The 22,471-nt window shown below is 48.0% G+C and overlaps 1 protein-coding gene across 2 annotated transcripts in view; it reads right to left on the bottom strand.

The window, feature by feature from the left end:
* cdh7a (cadherin 7a) overlaps window positions 1-22,471 on the bottom strand; it is a 63,056-nt gene that overhangs the window by 15,048 nt on the left and 25,537 nt on the right. For both annotated transcript variants that reach the window (XM_029147508.3, XM_041070413.2), the window contains exons 3-9: window positions 20,652-20,946; window positions 14,793-14,912; window positions 7,150-7,317; window positions 5,244-5,431; window positions 3,980-4,233; window positions 2,889-3,025; window positions 1,142-1,263 (exon numbers count right to left, since the gene is read on the bottom strand). In XM_029147508.3, coding sequence (XP_029003341.1) covers window positions 1,142-1,263; window positions 2,889-3,025; window positions 3,980-4,233; window positions 5,244-5,431; window positions 7,150-7,317; window positions 14,793-14,912; window positions 20,652-20,946 — 1,284 coding nt within the window. The remainder of the gene's footprint in view (window positions 1-1,141; window positions 1,264-2,888; window positions 3,026-3,979; window positions 4,234-5,243; window positions 5,432-7,149; window positions 7,318-14,792; window positions 14,913-20,651; window positions 20,947-22,471) is intronic.

Genomic DNA, 22,471 nt, shown 5'->3' on the forward strand with positions numbered 1-22,471 from the left:
GAATCCAGAGGCCATATTAATTCGCGTATACACTCGGCACCCTGAGGCTAATGTCTGATGAGTTGTACTTATATTTGGGAGCATCTCCAAATACCTCAAGGTATATTGAATTTCATACAAAGAGCAGCATTGTGCCTTTGACGAGTCAAACACAAAAATACCTCAAAAACTCAAACACGGATAAAAGCCTAAAAAAAAAAATCCACAATACCTGCGAGGCTCTGCAGCCTCATTTAAAAGAAGAGTCACCGTGGTCAAGCATCATGCGTACACGCACACACGAACACAAATAAACACATGAATAATAGGCTCTCGCTTTTGCAAATGAAATCATTTGCCATTTTTGTTCACTCTCCTGTGAGCACGGTGACAAACAACGGCAAAGTATGAACGCAAATAACATATTTAAATGGGTCTAATAGCCATTCCAAACGCTATGCATCATTCTGATCAATCGTACTTATTCAGGTCTGCACGCCTCCTTTACCCTTCCCGTCTGATTGTATTTTCCAAATGCCAGGAGCGGATGAATCACACAAGTCATTTAGCAACGATGAGGCCAAATGCTAAACACAGGGACAGCGTGATGCATGGCGGCAGCGGCGGCTCCTTGGCCTTCCCGCTTCTCCTGGATGCAATCTTCAAGCCCCCACAGCATCCCGCGGTCGCCCTCCACGCTGCCGCCGTGCCGTCTCTGCCCCGCCGGCCTCCGTGGCCATCGTCTAATTACACGGAGGCAAACAGTGGAGGAACACGGCTCCATCCCAGCGTGAGGTACCACATTACCACCTGATATCGTTGGGGATTAAGACCACAAGCAGAGTCGAGCACCGTCATTAATTTGGTGGGCTTTGACGCTATGAAATGAGAGTAACATCTCTAATGAACGATAACACCTACAATACCTGCTATTAAAGCTCCAGGATGTGTCTCATACTAATGATGCCGTCTGCCTCGAATGACCTCGAGCCGGAGCCCGAGTGTGTGCGCCGTGGACTTGTTTTGAGGAACAGGAAGGAATTTTAATGGCTTTGAGAGTCAGCAGGCTGCCTTTGTGAGTCACACTTCAAGGCGGCGTGGAGAGGGAAGAAGGGGGGAAGTTGGGAAGCTCGGACCCCCCGCGGGGACGCGCGGGTCCTACCTGTCCTGGCACGGCGTTCTCGCACAGGAGGGTTTCGTAGTCAATGGCGAAGACGGGGGCGTTGTCGTTGATGTCGAGCACCGTGATCAGAGCGGTGCCTTTCCCAATTTGTGACGGGTCCACTGAAAAAGAGAGCAGAGAGGAGGGCGTCCATCACGTCGCAGCACTCAGAAAACCCCTTAAAACACTTATTATAACAAAGTCTTCCCTTCGCCATCATTCACTTGGGCAAATTATAGAATATTGATCTTTGCGATGCGTTTTAATTAATCCCTAAGTAGGAGAGGGCTGCTGTAATGAAATATGCGGTGAGCTTCCAACAGCCGGCGCCCTCGGCCGCGGCCCGATCGGCTGCGGGCTTTGCCTCCTCCCGCCCGTCACGCGCCGCCGGCCGAGCGGCCGCGTCCGAGCGCGGGGCGATGACTGGACGCGGTGACGCGCTGACATTCAGGCCGCGCGGCGCCACGGGGCCGCGGGCTCGCCGTCGCCGAGGAGCGACCGAGTGCAGCTCGTCCCTGCACCCTGTCGGGTCGCACGCATGCCGTTTACTATAAATACTGTCACAAAGCAGGCAGGGCAGCGGAATCTGTCGCCAGCGCGGGAACTCGGCGTCTGAGCTGAGAACGGTGCCCGGGTGTCGCTGTGTGTCAGAAGCCAGTGCCTCATGCATGAGGGACTGCTGTGACATTTCAAATGACTATTATTTTATGCAGCCTTCTCTTTGTTGCTATATCAGGCAAGCGCTCACACTTGGGAATCAACCAAGTAGAGCGTCTCCTCAGTGTGTGTGTGTGTGTGCGCGTCTGCTGTTAGATGTAAATAAAAACACGACTTTGAAGCAAGGAGCGATAAAAAGGTGTTGGGAAAAAATGAAAAGGCTTTTTCACACAGTGATCAGTCTGAAGATGTGAGAGCAGTGGAGCCGCCAGACTGACAAGCTGGTTGTCTTTTTTAACTTACACTGATGGGACGCAGCTGTCTGAGGCGCTCTGTGGATTATGTGCTGATGGTTTTGTCCATTGTGTTTCTGTGATGGCAGTGAGATGATAGGAAATAAAAAATAATAATAAAATACGCCTCGTGTCCTTGCAGCCGCCGAGAGATAAACTTCTTCACATTGCATTAACATAGTTCACCCGCGGGTGATGTCGCCCGCCCTTGGTCAGCGTCTCATCCCCACGGCTTAGGGAGACGTGGAGGTCAAAACAGGCGTCCGGCGCATGAATTAATATTCAGCGACGGCCCCACGACTAACGCGGCGTTTGTGTCGTCCACAGCAGACGCGTCTGGCTCAACCTGAGGATCCTCACAGTGGCTGTTGACCGGGCAGCTACACCCCAGCGGCAGGCGCCAACCTCCCCATGCTTGTGCTGATTTAAGAACACAACTGGGTGTCATTGTAAGAGACGCACAGCAGCAACCCGGCTGAGCTGCTCCGCACTCCACCACGCACGCGTAGAGCAGCTATAATGAACCAGGACGCTCCAGAACTTAATCAAGCCAGCACAAATAATTGGAATTCCTCGGTTCGTGAGCAAATATCTGTATGATTCAGATCCAAGCGCCTTTGGACGACGCATAGCAAAGTGGCAAATGATAGCGAAAACAAAACGGCAGCTTCATGAAACTGATTTCTTACAACCATGCATTTATAATTGTGTGGGGGGAAAAGCGAGGCTGAACAGATGTGCCACTGCTGACGGCCAGATGTGCCCCATGGAGAACGCCTGCTTTAAAGGAGACTCACTGCTCTCGATGGCCAGGATTGTGAGGTTATGGATGGAGTTGGCCTCTCGGTCCAGAGGCTTGGCTGTGCTGATGACTCCACTTAAGTTGTCCACGTTGAAAATGCGTTCCAGGTCTGTGTTTCTGTCAATAGAGTACCTGGAAGCAAACACACAAGCGAAACACTTTTAAAATTGCTTTTGTATGGCACTATTGATTTGACATTTTAGCTGTTCTTCTACTTTTAAGGGAAGTTTCTGACCGCGGAGCTGGAGCCGGTCATCATTCATCATTAGCCTGAACGCGTAGCGTGTCATTCCGGTGTCCAAACAACACAGACAGCCAACACGGGGTTAAAAACGCTGCGGCAGGAACTTCGCAGCACGAGCGAAACAAAAGACTATTAAATTCTGGTCAAGCTGGAAACTTGTCCCTCAGCACATGACGCTGATCAAACCCTCACAATACACAGCAATGCGCATTTCTGGAGAAAATTACAGCTTCAATTAGCCTACATCCAAAGGGTATTATCGCACTGTAATTTGACTCTTGTGGCTGCATTAGTTCCACAATAATTTTAATTTCAACAGATGTAGTGAAATATATTACAGAGGCTGATAACACGCACAGGAGCAAAAAGAGGCAATTTACAGCTACAATGGTGCAGTAATTTGATTTTCTGATTACAATTACTAACAGTCCAAACAGACCAAGCATGAACTCCATACAATATTCATTCAATTAATGCTAAATGCGCTGGGATCTCATGTGTGCGCTGCCGCACAGATGGGCCACTCGAGTGCTGGTTGTGAGTCACAAATGCCACGGCACATGTGCTGCTCCTTGACCCTCCTGCAGGAATGCCCTTCTCGCCTTCAAGTTGGCATTTAACTTCTGCAAACGCGGCGCTCCTCAGCCCTCCCACCATATGGCCCCGTCTTTGTGTCGGCCACACGGGGACTCTGGGGGTCTGCAGATGTTTATCGATAATATGCAGCACTCCATTAATCTCTCTCTGTATTGTTTGGGGCCATTATCAGGATCATTTGGGACCGAAGGAGCGCATTTGTCATTCGTTACAGTTATTTACAGTTTGTAGCGCATCTTTAATACCTGATGGGGCTGTTGGAGGTGTCCGGGTCGTGGGCCGAGACTCTTCCAATCGAGGTGCCCACGCTGGCGTTCTCGTAAACAACCATCTTGGTGAGCGGCGACGAGAAGGCCGGGGCCTCGTTCACGTCTTCCACCGTCACCTTGACCGACGCCGTGTCGCTAAATGGGCCCAGGCTCAAGAAGTCCGAGTCAATATTCCTGTTTGTGGCCTCAATTCTCAGAGAAAAGGTGCTTTTTGTTTCAAAGTCGAGAGGCTGGAGGAGACAGACAGGAAAAGTACAGCACACGTGTGAGAGCTACACTTTTCTTGTCTAGAAAAAGGTGAGCTGGGTCGTGAGGCAAAATGTCTTTTTGGTTGGAGTCGTGCTGACTAAACCTCCATTCCACATCTATAGTTATATGTAATGCATGTAAATCTGTAAATTATCCACACGATGCTGCGACATTGATCCCAATGAAGAATGTGGACTTTGAACACTTCACAATTAAACAGGCGTTTTCAGATGAATTAGTTACTTTGTGCCATCATTGATTTCAGGAAAAGGCAAACAACATGGTAAAAAATGTGAACCAAATGCTTAGAAACATTTTGTCATTGTGTCTCTTATTGAACTCCCCATTGGAACATATAATATACCGCAGGCGAACATTGATTTGACACTTTCATTGTCGGTAACTCTCCCCAGTGTTGTAATTGTCTGAGTTTGGTGCAAAACAAACAAAGGATAAAATTGGCCTCTCTGACAAGAACTGCGAGCGCCCAACAATGGCTTTCTCCTACAAAGGAGCTGCGGCAATGAACTGTCACATCCGCGTGGCCTGAGGAGACCATTTCAAGTTCTCTGAAACCCTGAAATGTGGAGAGTGAACCATGAGCCCCAGTGCATCCAAGAGTGAGGCAAGAATGTGCAACAGACTTCCTGTTGGAATGAAAACGAGGCCCTGCTTCCCATTTAACCAACTTAAATGTAGGCACCTTATTTCATGTGGTAAATGGAGGGTTTAAAATACCTAAGATGCGTTCCTATCGGTGATGCGTTCACTGTCTCTCCAGTGACCACGGGATGTTTATTTCGATCAAATATGTAGAAGAGTCTCAACCCTGATTTGTCACTAGTGATTAGCCTTAATCCAAAGGCGCAGAGACATTTGAAAATACGGAAGAAGAGCAGGACAAACTGAGAACAGCAGTAAACAAGCGTCTGGTAGAGCTCTCAACAGACATAACCTTCCTGCTCAAGTGATGAATGTGTGATTCATGTACCTTAAGGAGGATGATGACCCCGTCCTGGGTCTCCTCGTCCGTGGTGATGTTGAACATGCCGGGCCCGTCTCCATCCATGATCCTGTAGTCCATCTCCGCGTTGGAGCCGATGTCGGCGTCGGCTGCTTTGATTCTGGCCACCACGGACCTCACTGGCAGCGACTCCAGCACCGTGTACTGATAGCTCTCTGGAGAAGAGACGGACAGGAGCGGATGCTGGTAATGGATGCGCCGCTTCCGCTGCGAGCTCACCTTCAAGCGGCTCAGCTTTTGTTATAAACCTTCAGCTTTGATTCAACTCCGTGGCTCCATAATAAATTTGTGTTGCATAACACAGACTGGCAGCAGCGACACAAAGAACGCTGCATTCACTACAGGTACGTACTGCAGAACCGGCTGTGCAGAAGCAAGATATTCAATCAGAAAAGTAAAGACTGGCTTTGGCTTTTGTCTGACTGCAGTGGTATAACTCTCTATTGGTGTCTAGATGAGAGGCATAATCTCTGTAACCTAAACTATAGCAGGAGGTACAGTCAGATCCCTTCAGCACTTTTCTCGGGATGAAATGTCCACTCGAAGATTCTATTACCCCAAAACCCTCCATTGTGTTCTCCGAGCTTTTGTCTGACCCTTCAGATTTAAAGTACTCTTATAAGAATAAAGAAGGGAATCATATTCATAATCATAATCTCCCCAATCACCATGGCAGAGCTCATTACCAGACCTTTCTGTGTTTCTCCCTGTGTCTCCCTCAGCCACTGTCTAAATGCTAATCTGCCTGACATTGTTTGCCGCCATGTAATCTTTATAATGGCTTTTTAATTTGCCGTGGAATAGCGGCTCTTTAAAAGACCAAAAAATTGCTTCCCTCCCTCCGTTGTGCCACTGCACATACCTCCTTTTTTCTGGCCCCCTCTTGCAGCCCGTCCCCTCATGCGGCTAACCTTGGCTTCTTTCCCCCTCTTTTTCTACCTTGGCCTCGTTATATCTCCTGCACTCTATCAGCTCTGATGCTCCACGATGGTCTATTGATTCTGACCCATGACTCTGCGAGTGCGACAGCGTGAGCAAAACCCGAAACTCCTCCAAAGTCTCTTTCTTCCCAGCACGACAGCACTGGGTTAAAACGGCATTGATGACTTGTTGTGCAAACTTAAACCCGTCTCTCACCCCCCTCTCCGCCCCAGGGGCCAGCAAATAGACTCAGCTCCGCGGCAGTCCAGCGGTGAGTGCACCAAGCAGACAGCGCTTGGCTATCAGCGGTAAACCGATTGCTAGCGCTTCGGATTATCATGAGAAGCGCTGCATGCCTTTGAATCCCAAAGCTGTGCCTGGAACCCATTAGCAGGCCATGAAATAGGCTGACAACAACAAAAAAAGGCGCCTGATTGATCCTAGTATCCAACGCTGAAACAGCCCCCAGCCCTGATGAGGAGTAAAGCAGGGAGGAGCACACCTTGCACACAGGCTGCGTTTTAATTTGGTCATAAAAGTCTGAATGTTTGCTGAAAATCCGAAGACGACGTGAGGTTAGGAACACGGATGACGTAACCGCGGACGAGTGGAGAGAGGAATTTCAATTATAAGGATTTAATGACTGCTTTTAAAAAAGAAGTTTTTAAACTACAGCAGATTTTCTACTGACATCTTAGCCTCTTGGTGCTGCTGCATTCAGCGCATACAGTACAAAGTATGCCCTCATTTGGCTCTGTGAGTTCAAGTGGTTTTGCAGTTATTAAAGACATCTAAAGGGCCATTGAGCTGGAACAAAAAAGAAAAACACTGCAAATGAATCAAGGAGCCGGTGGATTTATGCTGATTGCTGAGTAGCTATTGAGAACACGGCTGGTGCTGTACGGTACATGACAGGCTTAATGGACCCTGTGGGGACAAGCGGGAGTCTTACTGTGAGTGAACCGAGGCGGGTTGTCGTTGACATCGGTGAGCGTGACGGTGACGGTGGTGGTGCCGGAGAGGCCGCCCATCTGGCCCACCATGTCCTTGGCCTGGATGACGAGCACGTACTGGTCCCTCGTCTCCCGGTCCATGTTGGGCAGGGCTGTTCTGATGACGCCTGAGCAGAAGGGGAGAAGCTGTCAGGCACCGAGTCGCTGTAGAACCAACGGGGCTGCTTACAGTCTGGCACCGAGTCTCTTTGGGCCTGGCACCAAAAACTTGCTTTGTCAAAGCACATGCGCCGACGTTTCAGTCCAATCAACAACATTGATCGAGGCAAATGCCTACTTTCACTTCACCATTGTTTCTCTCACACAAAACAATCAAGAAAGCTTCACGGCTAACAAACAAATGACGTGACTAGAACGCGCGCCGTGCCCCCAAAATTACCGCGCAAGCTAGCTGGTACGCAGAGCACTCAAGTGCTAGAAGCTCCATTGATGTCACCGAGAACGGGCTCCAAGTAATGACTGGAAGTGAAAAGAGCCGTCCACATCACCCTGTCAAGCAGCAATTACACAAACACATTACTGGGGGGGTTAATAGGGACGTCCAGCGTGGCTGCTAGCTTGTTGACACAACAGCCGCGACTTGTGACTCGTCAAACGCGCTGTCACTCCTCGGAGTTTAGCGCTGTGACGTGTGATGGGGTTAATGTTTAGATGCTGTCAGAAAAGCGAGGGGACGTCTTCGCCGCCAGGGGAGGCGTCGTGATTGATGAGCATCAGAGACGAACCAGCAGGTGTCCAGCGTTACACCAAACATCCAAAGGCCCGTGGAGACTTTTCATTAGTGCCACTTCTTCTGATCTCCATTTTATCTCTTGACTGCAAAAAAAACGATAAATCCAGGAAAAATTAACACAACACATTTAAATGCAAAGAAAAGTGCCCTAATCCTCCAAAAGCTATCACTGATGCTTTCAAAGTTAATGACGTGCCTCACAATGTGTTTCATTCATTAAGTGGCACTTATTAAAGATTCCCACAGAACGCGGGAGGTTGCTCATTAAGGACCGCACAAAGCACATGAGTCATTTTTAGGTGTTTTATCACATTCACAGCAGATTTCATAAAATGCATTAAAGCGCAGGGGAGCTGGACGTTTGAGCGGCGTCCAGGCTCACGAGCAGCAAAGCAGGAAGCTGGTGTGGTGGATACGAGGGCCATGAAGGGAAGACCTGTTAATATGAGGGGACCTGTGCAGGAAAACATAATGTGGTCACAGTGTTTGCAGGGAGAGCTTTCTATTTTGGGATTGTCCTTCTACTAAATGTACAAAAGAGGAATTCTTTTTACAAGTTACCTTAAAAGGCCACTAAACAAGAACGACCTAGAGACATATTCCTGCTTTTGGGATTTTAACAAAAAGAGTTTCTCAGGCTCAGGAGCACGAGCCAAAAGCCTGAAGACACCTTCTCCAGTTGTGTTCGTGCTCACATCACTCAAACAATGACCACAACATGACATCATTGCTTGGCTGTTTTTAGATTTAGTGCTATATATGAAATGTCACGGGCCACCAGTCGATTACTGACAGGAGCAAATGCATTAACACTATAATTCCATGAGTCAGACACATTGGTAGAAAACAATCCTGCTCATGACGAAGGTCCACCAGCCCAGCAGCCTCGGTTCTGGTTCATAAATGACGGGTGCTGTTTGTTCCTGTCCTTGTCATTGCTAACCTGAAACTGAAGTCTGGCTCCTTCGTGAGGAGAAGAACGAGCCTGCAGCCAGACTTTAGTCAGACTTAGGCCGAGTCCAGGAACACAAGGAAGAAGAAACAAATGAAGAAAACTGGGTCAAAAGACTTAAAAAGACAAAATGAAGACGCCTTACGAACGTCGATCGTGGCTGCGCTTGAAAATAAACGATTCCATAAAGTGTTTAATTTTCTCTCTGCCATCCTTTATTAATGTCATTACAGTCCATCTAGCCGAGAACCGTTATTGGCTGCTCCCACCAAGCGCCTCACTTTGCTAAATTATAGCGGGCTGTCCACTTGTTTTCTGCCAGTGGGCTTCAGTGGGATGACAGTGGTCAATAGAGCAATAATCTTTTGCCGTTGCTCCACAAAACATTCTATTTCAGCTCCGCATCAAATAATGAACAGTGGGACGCTGTCACGGAGCACAGAGGGAAAAGACGACAAGCGACAACAAAGTCAAAACATGTCATCTGCACAAAGCTTTAATGCTCAGAATTTGGGCATGTGTGCACTGTGACTATTCACCCGTCTGCTCTGGTCATCCTTTACACCCATCCATTCGCCCATCCATCCATCCATTCGTCCATTCATCCATCCATTCGTCCATTCATCCGTTCATCCATCCATCCATCCATCCATCCATCCATCCATCCATCCATCCATCCATCCATCCATCCATCCATCCATCCATCCATCCATCCATCCATCCATCCATCCATCCATTCATCCATCCATCCGTCCGTCCTTCCCTCCTCCTTCCTCCTCCACAGTGCAGCCTCACAGCCAATTAAAGAGCTCCACCACAGCTGCACAGTCTGCTGCAGTGACACCTGTGAACCCTGTTTACTGAGTTGTAACACAAGGGTTACATCAAGCCTCCGATCCGGCGAAGCTGCCTCAACACTATAAACAGAACAAAACTTTTTTGCGTTCTCTCCTCCAGACAGCACCGGCACAATGGCAAAGCGTGCATATCTATGCTTAAAAGGCATCTTTAAACGTTTGGGGGAACAGAAGCTGAGGAGGAAGCTGGATAATGGCTGGATTATAATACCAGACGCAGCGGATGGCCCCGAAAAAGGTGGAATAAAAACATGTTAACTTTGAGCGGTGGCAGTGAGACAAATGAATGCTCCCCCTAAACCACCAATAGGATTTACACACAGTTGATGTACTTATTTAATATCAGCTCTGTGTGCTGGAGCCTGAAAGATATTGGCTGTGCTTAATGATGCCATGAATCCTGATTCCAGCACGCTAAAAAAAAAACACAGACATGTTTCTTTCTCCCGCCGCCTGGCCAGAAGCGCACACACTCCTCATTGAGCGACACGGCAACGCGGCGAGGCTGTTGTTTGTCTGCTGGGTGCCGCACCCCCCCCCCGCTCTATCTCTGTTACCCCGTGCGGCGCTGGTGTCATTCCTGGGGAGAGGTGATGATTAAAATCCTTCTGTCACCGCCGCGGCGCGGGGCCTCGCGCTGCGCTGCGCCTCCTCGCCTCCGGTGCGAGCCAGATGCATTGTAGCCGCGCATTTATCTGGCTGTCTCCACACCACTGGCGGCAGACGGGTGGGCCACGCTCCCCGCTAAAGCCCAGATACTTGACATTTGTCTGGAGAAAAGGAAATAAAAGCGCAGACTTCGGAGGGGCCCTCTGGCTGTCGCGCCGCGACGAGAGGCGCTGATGAAGGTGACGTACGCTTAAACATGAAAGGTGCAGCATGTGATTTGCTGAACCCTCGGGCGCTGCACTTACAGGGAATACATCCCATAACACGAAAGCAGGACACACAAACAGCGAATAAAACCTGCAGCCCAGCTTGTTCTTTCACTGAGTGACATTCTAGCATCACGCACTAATCACGGGTCACTACACCTACTCGGGTAACGACGACGCCACAGTTGAGAGAGAACCAGTGTTAGCGATGCAATGCATCATTACAGCGCGTCCGGCATTTTAGAAACATTCATTTACAACGCTGAGCCGGAAGGCTGCTCATGCATCTGTGCAAAGAGCCCAGCGTTTGTGCTGCTTGTGATTAGAATTAAAACACGGCACCCTCCTCCCTCTTTGACCTGTCGCAGCAGCAGGAGGCAGACAGATTTATATCTGGCCTTAAGCTGTAATGTTTCCCATTTAGAGCACTCGCCACGACGAGGATACACGGAGCCGCGGCAAACCTGTGTCCCCTTGACGTTAGCATCTCGCGTGGAGACGATGAGCCGGAGCAGGCCGAGCTTTTGTGCTCGTCTGAGTGTTTTTAATTGAATTAGACGCTGGATTCAGTCCACCCGGCTTTCTATCACCTGAGTAGGAGTCATATTATATGTCATAGTCGCGCTTTGAGAGTAAAAGCCGTGTCACATCTTAAATACGCCCCTTTCAGAAGGTAATTAATCCTCTCATTCAGGCACCTGGCATTCGCCACTAACTAAATTTCCCTCTTGTTATTGCAGCCATCAAGGCCTGCGTGCATGCGTGCATGCTCAGCAGTGTTAATGTGCACGGATAATTGTCTCTAAAGGAGTCGCCATATCGCCAAGCTGTACGCGGCTGCAGGCAGCTGCCATCAATTAAACCCCAGTCCTTAACAGCAGCCTCACCTTCACACCAACCCACACGCTATCGATCAATATATGTTGACTGAGAACCTTTAGGCCCGGCAACTTATGTATTTTGCTGGAATTATGCATTGCATGGAAGTTATTGGAGCCATTCAGGATTAAGTACTTTTCCCAAGGGCACCTTGTAGATTCAATTTGGGATTAAGAAGCAGAGTAAAGAGACTCGTTAGGAGAAAAAGAGCCAGGATGCTACCCACCTAACACCAGGTCACACACATCTTCTCCCCTCTGACCATTAGCCCTCTGCCACTTAATCGCTAGTGCAGAATTGCAGTGTGGAGCTTAGAGTGTATTTCGGCGCAGGCACTTTGTCAAAGTCACCCTCCGCTATGGCCCGGGCGTGTGCTGCAAATGGGACTAATTAGTAACTTGCAAAGACAGAAGCACAAGGCTCATCCCACAACACTCAATCCTGGGCTGCTGTCTAAAAGCCAGCGCCTCAGCTCTTGACTGAGCCCTGGAAGATACATGGTATTGACAATATGTTAAAAACCAACAGTTAACACAAGCAGCGCGGCCCGTTTCACAGTCGGTACACGAGTCACGACCCTGTAGAAGAGAGGGACGGCCGGGTGTCACTTTACATTAGGCCCTTCTGCTTCGCTGTTATCATCACAAACGTCAAAGAGGCGACGGTGATTCAGATTCAGGGCTCAGTTTGTGTCAGACTGCTTTTTTTTACGCGGCGCTAGAAGCTTTAGCGCTGATACAACCAGCTCCGCGGATGCACAGTGTCGTCAGACTCCATCCTCTCCTCCCCTCATCCTCGCATCACGTCTATACCATGTCTCACCCCCCCGGCTGGGTTCAGTATAGACCACGCAGCACAGGGCACCGCCAGCGAGCAGCAGGAATGAACTCCGGTTCTCCTCACAATCAACTGTAGGAGCCCGGCGGCCACTCAGAGCAATCATGACCCAGTAAATCTTTTGAAATATCAACCTCGGTATTTAAAGGAGCCACTTAGCTTAATGAAAAACACGTCATTGGTGGAGGCAGTGAAAGCGTGAGGTCCGTTCAGCGAGCTGAATGGGAATAAGAAAAACATGATATGAGACTAATGTGGACTTTATGGGACAGACAGGCTGTTTGAACATCACTTAAGTAAATGTCTGCTCTCGCTTTAATTAGTATTGGTGTTCACACGAGTCTCACTTGAGACTCATCGATGGGTTCGAGTGCTTTGTTAAAGAGCGCCGAACAGCCGCGGGTGAGCGGTCAAACTCCCACCATTTCTGCTGAACACATTCTCCGTTTGTTTTGAAATTTAACATATAAATTCATCCGAATGACAGCGATGAAAGCTGATCACAGCTAAAGCAGAGTTTTAATAGAAGGTCATTTATTTCCTTTGAAGGGAACTAGATAGAAATAAAGGTGTAAAAAAGGATGTAAAGCTGAAAAGACCCTAAACCGGTGCTCCTCACTGAACAGGTGACTACTGGATGAGACTGTGTCAGTGTCGAGGCTCCTGCTGTCAAACAGGAACACGTGTCCCGGGAGTTCGCGCCATTCAGCCCTGACACCATTACGGCTTCTCATAACCATAATGCCCCATCGCCTTCCACGCGGGCGGAACCAGAGCCAAGTACAATCAGTAGTGGTCAGGCAGCGGAGAGCGGAGGTCCTGGCAGGGGCCCAGGCGCCAAACCCGGCTGCTGGAAGGTGTGTGGGCAGCCTGACAGGTTAATAAAGCAGCCATTGTCCTGCACAAGGAGCAGAGACGAGCGCTTCATCCACAAATGTAAAGCTACACTTACAGTTCAGGCCCATAACCATAAAAGTCCTATGCAATCTATAAACATTTTCACACATGATGCCAAATGCTGGGATGATTAGCATAAACAGTGAGGTGCTCTCAGAAATAACGCCAAGAATAGTTTTTATGAAGCGCAGTAAAGCAGAAATAAGGGTTTTGCTGTGACGACACTGTTTTGAAAGCAGCTCCGAGCCACATCCACACTTTAAGGTGTTTGGCTGAGAGGCCGATGTTCAGTCTGGCGCTGACCATCTGTTGCAGGACTCCTGCGTCTGCTCGTGGTTCTTTACGACACTGGTTCCATGTTCATGTCGCGCTGCAGAATAAACCTGGAAGTGGAAGGATCTGTGTAACGGCTGCACGCGTGGTCGTCTGACGCCCGAAGCCTTTTCGCGCTGCACTTTTAAAAGGGGTGAGACTCTACAGATAAGAGTCACGGAAGGAAGTGGACCCGCTGGAAGATATTTGCCTCACGCGTTCCCAAGACTGAGATAAGAATGTTCATGTTTTTTTGGGTCGTCGTGGAAACGAGAGCTCAACGTGTGACGCTCACTCAGCATCTTTTAATGGAGACCAACTCAAATTCTCAACAATTCCATTAATCTTGGAAAAAGGAAATGAGAAAACCACCAAGGCACGACTTCAAACTCATCCGAAGGAAGGTGATCACAGCATTTTAACACTTTAATTAGACCGTGACGTTTTTCCTCCTGAGCAGCCCCCGAGGAATCCTTCAGTGGAAATCAAAGATGTACAGTTTTAGAGAAGTCCCATTGGAAGACTTCCCGTTTACAGTCTTTAAACCAGAAATGTGGACACACAACAATGTCGCCTAATGGAATGTTCAGCAGGAGGCATCATTAGTCTGAGGTCTCCAGAAAAGCAAAACAACAACAATTCTGTGATCCGCTGCTGAAATTTGGACTCTCCAAACATCTTCCTCCACTTTTCACACGGCACATCCACAATGCCAACACAGTGTGAAGCCATTTCCTCCCCTGCAATATACATTCATTTTCCTGCAACGCTCCATTTTCCTCTGGTGGTTAGGTTTATTGAATGTTTACAGTCAACCTAACAGGTCACCGCGGAGCGTTTCTCCTCTTATTTCCGCGTCTGCCTGACTGTGGGAAATAAACGGCGTAAATCCCCGCACGGCAGCGACTTTCAGCACTTCATGAATTAGAGCCACATTTATGAAATCCCTCCGTGTGTGTGTGTGTGCGGGTGTGTGTGTGTGCGCGTGTGTCTCAAATCAGGAGGATGAAGCCTAAAATTATGGGATGGCCCATATATTTCCATTTCCACGTGAGGCTGCTTCCGTGGAGTAGCCGAGCCTCAGCAGGGCGGTGGCTAATGAGCCGGCTATGAAGATGTAGCAAAGGCTGCCGCTGCATAAAGCGGGCGCCGACGGGCCGCCTCGCACCCTCCTCCCGCTTCCGCCGGCTTTAAAGCGAGGACGATGATGATGATGAGCGATCGATGCGGCTGCACCCACCTGTCTTGGGCTCCACGGAGAAGTACGGCTGCCCGTGGATGATGCTGTACACCACCCTGGCGCTGTTCCCGTACGTCGGGTCGTCCGCGTCCGTGGCCGCCACTTGCACCACCATGGTTCCTGTGGGCAGACGGCGCTTGATTAATTTCTAAGGCGACGTCCCTGCAGCCGCGGCGGACGCCGCATCAACCGGGCGCGTGTCCGATTCCATTTGAAAGGAAGAAAAGGCAGAAGGCAATGAAAATGTAGCTTCTTAGGCAGTAAATAATCTCATTAGTCCTTATTCATTTCACTGCCTCCCTTTGTTGTCACGGTGTTTACTGTATTGTGCTGAGTTGGGTTTGTGTACAGAAGCCTGAATTTAAAGCAGTTTTTCACCTTCAGTCGCACTGAGCGATCTGACATGTGCTGCGTGCTGGCTCCCGGCCGCGGATGCCGCCAAACAAACAACACCTTCGCTCGCTGCCGTCACTCGCGGCACGATTGAAGTGGAACTCTGAGCCTTTGCAGATAATTTCGTCGCTATTGTTTTCGTTCGCCTCCTGCAAATCAGTTAGCAGCGTCTTTTTGTTTTTTTTTTCCCCCGGATAACTTCAGTCTGTTGGTTCGGATTCGGCAGCCAAATGAGTTGTGCAGCCCATCTGTGCATGTTAAAGAGGCTCTTCACCCCCACCGAAAACACAAAGCTCATTTATTATGCAGCTCATACGAAAATTATTATAAGTGCAACTCCTTTTGTTTTAGAAATGTAGAAGCGATGTCAAAGGACAATGAATCTGCTGTGATACTACTTGGACTCAATACCACTGTGTAATGACCGGATGGACATTTGGGAAATCTTATTTTTTATTTTCTTCCCTTTTTTACAATTGCATTTTCTGCAAAGAATCGCTGCTAACATGCACAGATGGTTTCCCATTGAGCTGCACAGCTTGGGAAATTGTTACTATAAAACCCAAATGACATCTCAAAGCGAGGGAGCGGTGTAACAGCGCAGCGGTGCAAGCCTCTCAAGTGTTTACCTTTCATTTGCTTTTCATTTACATTCAGTGTTTATATTAACAGTAAGACATGAACCAGGGGAGTAACTAAGGAATAGGAGGTATCTGGAAGGTTTAATCAATCAGTTTATTATAGAGGTCATCGTGGGCGGTCGCATATTAAGAGTTTGTTTTAAGAATTCTATATAAATAAACTAGTTAGTTTACTTCTTAGAACACATGATTTACTTTCTGCTGGACTTGAGAAATGCAAGTTGCTATAAGGGGAATTCTATATAAACCGACTCCAAGCCGAGCCGTGCTGCAGCTGAAGTTATAAAAGCTGAGATATAAAGGCTCCTTTTGTTTTACTGGCCGCTTGTGCCCCCGAATCCCAAAACTTCCTTCCAGCTCGCGCGAAGGGAATTTGTTTTCAAACTCGACCGTGAACTCCGCTGACAAATGACAACTGTTGTTTCTGAGCGCGTACAGTATCCTCTCCCACTCGTGCGGCGCCGAAGGAGACGCCGCACATCGCCCCCCGTGCGTTCTCCTGAGTGGAGCCGACAGCCGTGCCTGCAAAGGTGAGGACGGAGGAGGGTTCAAAGATTTCTACAAGGAAAACATAATCAGTGCCAATCAGCTTCAATAGGTCATTCATCGCGGCGCAAATGAGCCTTGTTGCCATTTAAGTTCGAGTTTTTTATTTCCTGCAGGCGAGGCCATTTCAGGGAAGAGAACTGATACGCATCTAATAATAGGGAGGAAAAGCCAAGTAATAAATTGTTAAATTATCACAAACAACCATTATGGAGCCGACTTTTCTGCACTTTTCAGACTGTACGTCAGTGTTGCTCTTAAAAGCTGACGCCTACAGTCTCACAGTTGGCAGCGATGAAATCATCAACAATAGTCATTGTTGAAATAACCTTGAAATAAAAAAAATAAAAAAGTTTTCACAAATGAGTCTCTTGCAGGTAGTTAGATACTGTAAATAGCAGCTTTAATCGCTGGTGGGACGTGGTTGGGCTCATCCTGTAGCACACGCAGACAGGAAGTGCGCCTGTTTAAAGTGGCGGCGTTTTACTTTGATGCACACGCGCTAATAAAAATCTCACTTTTTTAACATGAGATGCGTTTTACAGGCTCTTACAGAATGAAGTGATCATGGAAATTGAGGATGGGAGTCCTCCACGCTGGCCGTAAAGCAGCGCTAACGGGCTCTGGCCGTGGACGGGGGCCATATAACAGGCCTGGTGAGGCTGGGGAAGTGATCACCAGGCTGCTGGTAGAAGGACACCCAGATTATATCATCAGCTCTTAGTCATGACAGCTTATATTACAGGTAGTTTAAAACGCCAAGGTCAAAGAAGGAAGAGGTCCCAGCCAGCGTCTGGATCTCCATTACAGGTTGACTTTACAGACGATGCTGTGGATTAACATTCGGTACTCGGCATTTGGAACGGTCACGTCAGAAAAATGGAGCCGAACACATCCGTTGCGTTTCACCGACGCCCGTCATCCGCCTCTCAATTCGCCGAGTGCGGCCCTTCAATATTTGTCCATCTTCATCGACGCGGTGCATCCGATCCGCGCGTTTTAGATTCATTCCCCGCAGCTCAGGGCTCCCAATCAATTCTGCATCTCGGGTGAGCGACTGTCACCTGGCAGTAATGAAAATGAATGTGTCATGGGCTGCTTAGTGTGCGAGGGGACAGGTATGTGCAGGAGGACGGCGCTGATGAGGCGCGTGGCCCAGACCGTGTCCTGTGACTCCTAATATACACACATTAAAAGCAATCCATGTTCCAGCGTTTGCGTTGGAGCCGGTCTGCGCTTCTCAAAGCTGCCACCACTGATTAACTGATTACATTCATACACGTTCACACTGGCTCCCTGTTGTTTCAGATAAGCAGGGATTATCGCAGAGTTCATTTCACATCTATTTCCAATTGTAAAGTGAAAATAAATTAATAGCTCCTGCTGTTTTACTGTACGTGTTTTTTAATTTTTAATATTCAGAGAATGCGGCTTTTAAAAAGTCTTTAAAGTTCACTTTGTTCACACGTTTAATTGTTCCAGCGCTGAGGTGGCGCTAGGTGACGGTGGGCGTGTGTGACTAGTATGATCCTATGTTCTGCGGTAGCTTTAGAAACATCACCTCATAATGTAAAGTTCAGTCAATTAAAAACTGAGCAGTAGTCGTGTAAATGGGTTGAAACGCACGCTACAGGTGTCGATGAGCGTATATTTACAGACAAGAGTCAAACGTGGCCAAACCTTGAGCGCCACTGTAGCAAAGACAAAAAAAAATCATTGGGGTCAAGTCTCCCTAAACTGAAACACCCTTTCCATTTCTGGAGTTAAGCGACTGTCTCGTCCTGACTCTCATGAATTAGACAGAGCCGCTGACAGCTGCACACGGAGCCGGTGAGCAGTAAATCCAAGAGCTGTGGCCTTGGGTTGACATTACAATTTCTATGCTTGTAATGAGCCCTCGGTCTGCTCCTGTTGGCCCTTTGGTGTGCAGCGGGAGACTTGTCACACCTCCAACTGTCCTCGAGCTCTCTTGTCTTTTATTTGACATCCCCGTCGTGATTAAAACAAAAGCCTTCAGAGATCCCTGGGCCGTAAGGTCTCCGCGTGTATGGGCGAGCTCTGCCTCTAATTACTTTAATTAATTAAATTCATGATTTCCTCTAAATTGAACCCATTTATCAGCAGTGCAGAGCTGTGACCAATAATGATTTAAAGACATCCATAAAGGAATTATTGAGGACAAGAGGTGCTTGGCCCTTCCCTGTTCTTTACTGTATTGATAATTGCTCTGAGCAGATATTTAAAGAAGGAGCCAATGCGCTGTTCTACTGGCAGAGACAATAAAGCGGAGGGCGAGCCGGCGTCGCGGCGCTCCCGGCGTGAACGCATCCTCCTCTGCGGTTGATGCACTGAGTTGCCGTCTTATCTTTGCTTGGACACGAGACTCCGAGCCCTTGTACTCTAATCCTCTGGTTCCTTAAGCCGGAGCTCTGTACCCCCCGTTGACAGTCGGCCGTGTAATCCTTCAGAGATCTCCCTGCCTGCGTTGTAAGCAAAGCACTGCCTCCCTTGGAACGAGTCCCGGCGCCACTGTACGAACGGCTGCAAATTTCCCTTCTGACTCTGAAGGTTGTAAAAAAGCCAAAAGAAACACCGTTGCTCACGCTCATTTGCATGTCTGAGGTTTTTGAGGAGATGCTGAGACAAAGAGTTTGTTGTCAGCCGCATGTCTATGGATGCGCTGCACTTATAAATAAATGCTTCTTTCAATATCAAATATCTAATGACTTCTTTTAAAAAGAGCTTGTTATTTTCATGCATAAGTGCAATAAGTTTAAAGCTTAACTTAACTCCCATGGGAAATATTTAAACCTCCCGTCGACTGACATCCAAGTTCATTTGTGTCTCCATCCCACTTGTGATTAGCCCTGAGCTCCTAGCAAGCCTCAGAGCGCCCTGGAAAACCCTGGGAAGCCCTGGAAGGACCTGGAGAGCGTCACCTCCAGCCAACAGGCAGGACGATGCGCAGATACAGGGCGCTTGTCTGTATCAGACGTCTTCCACACACAGCGTCAGCAGCCAGATACCTGTAAGTACTGGCTAAGGTGGACGCTGAGGCCAATCTGTGCAGAGAATGCCTTTGGCCTCCGAGGCTTATTCAGACATTAAGTTTGCTTGAGTCGCTTTTTAAACATGCATCATTCATCAACATTTCTGAGCCTAGAGGTCTTTACTGGCATATGTGAGGTGATAAATATGTAAATGAAGGCACATCAGACTTCACATTACAATGCTCAGTCTGGAAGACTAAAACACCACCAACAAGCATATCGAGACAACATTTTCTTTTTTACCAAAAAAAGAAGATTTCTAAGTTTGCTTCAAAAATCCCAAACCTTCGAAAATGAGCTTTGGTAAAACGATGACATTTGTGTATGAGGAGCACATCAAGTCTGGCTTATCAGTATGGAGGTCGACCCCTCTCGCGCTCGCTGTGTTCCTCATACACCTGCTAAGTCAAGCAGCCTCAGGATGTTGTTGTTGCTCATTTGCATTCACTCGCATTTGGAGCTGAAGCGTGACCTGTGCCAAACCTTGGAGGAAATCTTGACCATGCAGCCAGTTAAAGACAGATATTATGTCGTCCTCCAGGAATGTATCTTAAATAAACAGAAGAAGGAAATGCAGTTTTGAAAAATAATGAAACTAAATGTGAACCGCAGAGACCCCACAACTAGATTAAGGGAACTATTATGACAGTTGCCACCATTTTAATAAAGTTTGTTATTAGTGTCTGAGTAGACAGTTTATTGGCACTAGTTAGTAGGTAATTAAGGTTAGGTGTCAAATTTGGTGGTTTTCTTGTGTTTAACCTCCTTAAACTTTAAAATTCAGTTTAAAAAATAAAATATCTCTTTCCTGACTCATCAGCAAAGCTTGTAGTAGATTTTACTTGAAATACTGATTTTTATTTAGTCGGTTTTACTTATTTGAGTCCTTCTTTTATAGAAGATGTCTGCGTCCTGTTGGATGGTTCAAGCCTATAACCAAGCAGTTTAACCTGGACACATAGTTTTAAATTGGGCCCAATGTGATTAGCACATGTTGAATCTCAGAACGAAGACATTGGATTCCAATTAATATTGCAAACCTCCTGATTCCACTGAGACTGAGCGAGATGAAGAGACGCTCAGTGAGGTGGAAAATGATCAGATGTAGATGCTGGCGTGAGGGAAAGTCAAAGAGAAATTTAAAGCATGAGAGAGACCTAATAAAATGCCCAAAAAATAGAGAGGGAACCTGCTCTGGGATTAGGATAAAGACAAGCGGGGAGACTCACCTAAGGGTGACATCTCTGGCACCCCTGCCAAGTACGGGCCATCCAGGAACTTAGGCTCGTTATCATTGATGTCCTGGACCTTGACCACGAATTCCGACCTGGGCTCCACGGGCAAATTGGTGAGTCGGTCCACAGCTTGAGCTTGCAGGGTGTAGTAGGCCTGCGCCTCCCGATCGAGCCGCTTCGTGGCGTGGATGTCTCCTGTGTTCTCATCAATGGTGAAGATGGAGGTGGCGCCCTCGCCGGATAACACATACTTCACCTTGCCGTCTCCTTTGTCTACATCCGAGTGCAGCTGGAGGAGAGAAAGACAAGATCAGTGGAGCAGTGGTCGTGAGCAGAACGCTCTCAATGCCTCATTTAATGTCTTTTGTAAATATCTAATAGCATAAATATTCACTGTTTACACCATGTACACATCCGCTTTCATTTTTACCGTCTGAAACACAAGCATAGATATTTATTGGACAAACTTCCAAAGTGGATCAAAAGATCAAAGCATGCATCATTTATCTATGAATGAATTATGTTACAAAATCCCATCGCGATTTGCATTTTGCTACAATTAACGGAATGAAATGGAACGATGCCACGCGCGGCGAGGGTCCTTCCAGTCTCTGGCTAACGCGCTGTAATGGCCGTGGCAACCGCCACCACTGCCCAGCTCGCACCACCCTGAAACGCCACCGCGGCTATTGTAAAGAGGGCTGGAACGAGGCCGCCCCCCCGTCAGAAAGAACAGCGCTATAGGTTGCCTGTGCAAGCAGCTTATAATGACCCGTAGTTCCGCTTTATTGCTAGGCAACCTCCTCGGGCTGCAGTAATTAGGTGGTGTTGTGTAAAGACAAACAGAGTCTGCATCAATACAGATGTGGAGAGGAGGTGAGGCCGTGGATGTGGCTCATTCACTCATCCACAGTCAGCGTCGTGTCTCAGCAAGGTGCCAGATATGCATACGGACACGTCGAGTTCCATCACTCTGACGGCCATTTAAAGGAGCAGACTGGACTGGAAGGCTCCGGTCATGTGTAAGTATCATATTTACAGGGAGGCACGGAGGAGGCGACAGCAGGCAGCCATCGGTTGACAACGGCAAGTTATCGGCTCTGCTCGAGGTCCACACCGCCGGCAGCGTCTCTCAGGTAACTTATTCCCTTCCCTTCATTGGCTCCTCTCCACAGCAACATCACAGGACTTCATGACACGCTGTAGATAAGGCGCCGAATAAAAGGAGGCAGACGGCGGTTTCCTCCATCCTGAGAGCGAGCGAGAGGCTTGGTAGTCAATTAATTTATTAACGTGACAGATAACAGAAGTTCTGCTATTTGTCACGTTGCCTGAAGGAGGAATGTTAAACGCAAAATGAAAAGTTAATTTCAAATTACGGCTTTAATTTGAGACTTGAAAGCCCATAAAAAATAATCACAATTACTGCTCGTGTATAAAACATATTGCAGCCACACGGGCCGCGAGCTGCCGACGTTTATCACCATGACCACAACCATGAAGGGCCCCGGCTGACACCGTGGCAGGGGGCAGGGGCCAACATCTGTGGGCGACTTGTTGGATTAATTGAACAAAGCAATGAGACTCGGGGATCACGGATTCATCCAGTAACCTGTCATTGGGAGCGTCAAGCTAAAACGAACCCTAAGAAAACATTTATCGCCTTGAAAAGCTTCACGTTCAAGCAAAATGTAAGTGCTCTTCATAGCGAAAAAAGGCTTTTATGCAAAAATGCATCTAGCCACTGAACATCCCCTAAACGTATGTTTGACACCATTGCTTAAGTGATAGAGGTGTCAGCTGTAGATACTACT

Source organism: Betta splendens, chromosome 4 (genome assembly GCF_900634795.4).
Source record: "Betta splendens chromosome 4, fBetSpl5.4, whole genome shotgun sequence".
NCBI lineage: Eukaryota > Metazoa > Chordata > Actinopteri > Anabantiformes > Osphronemidae > Betta > Betta splendens.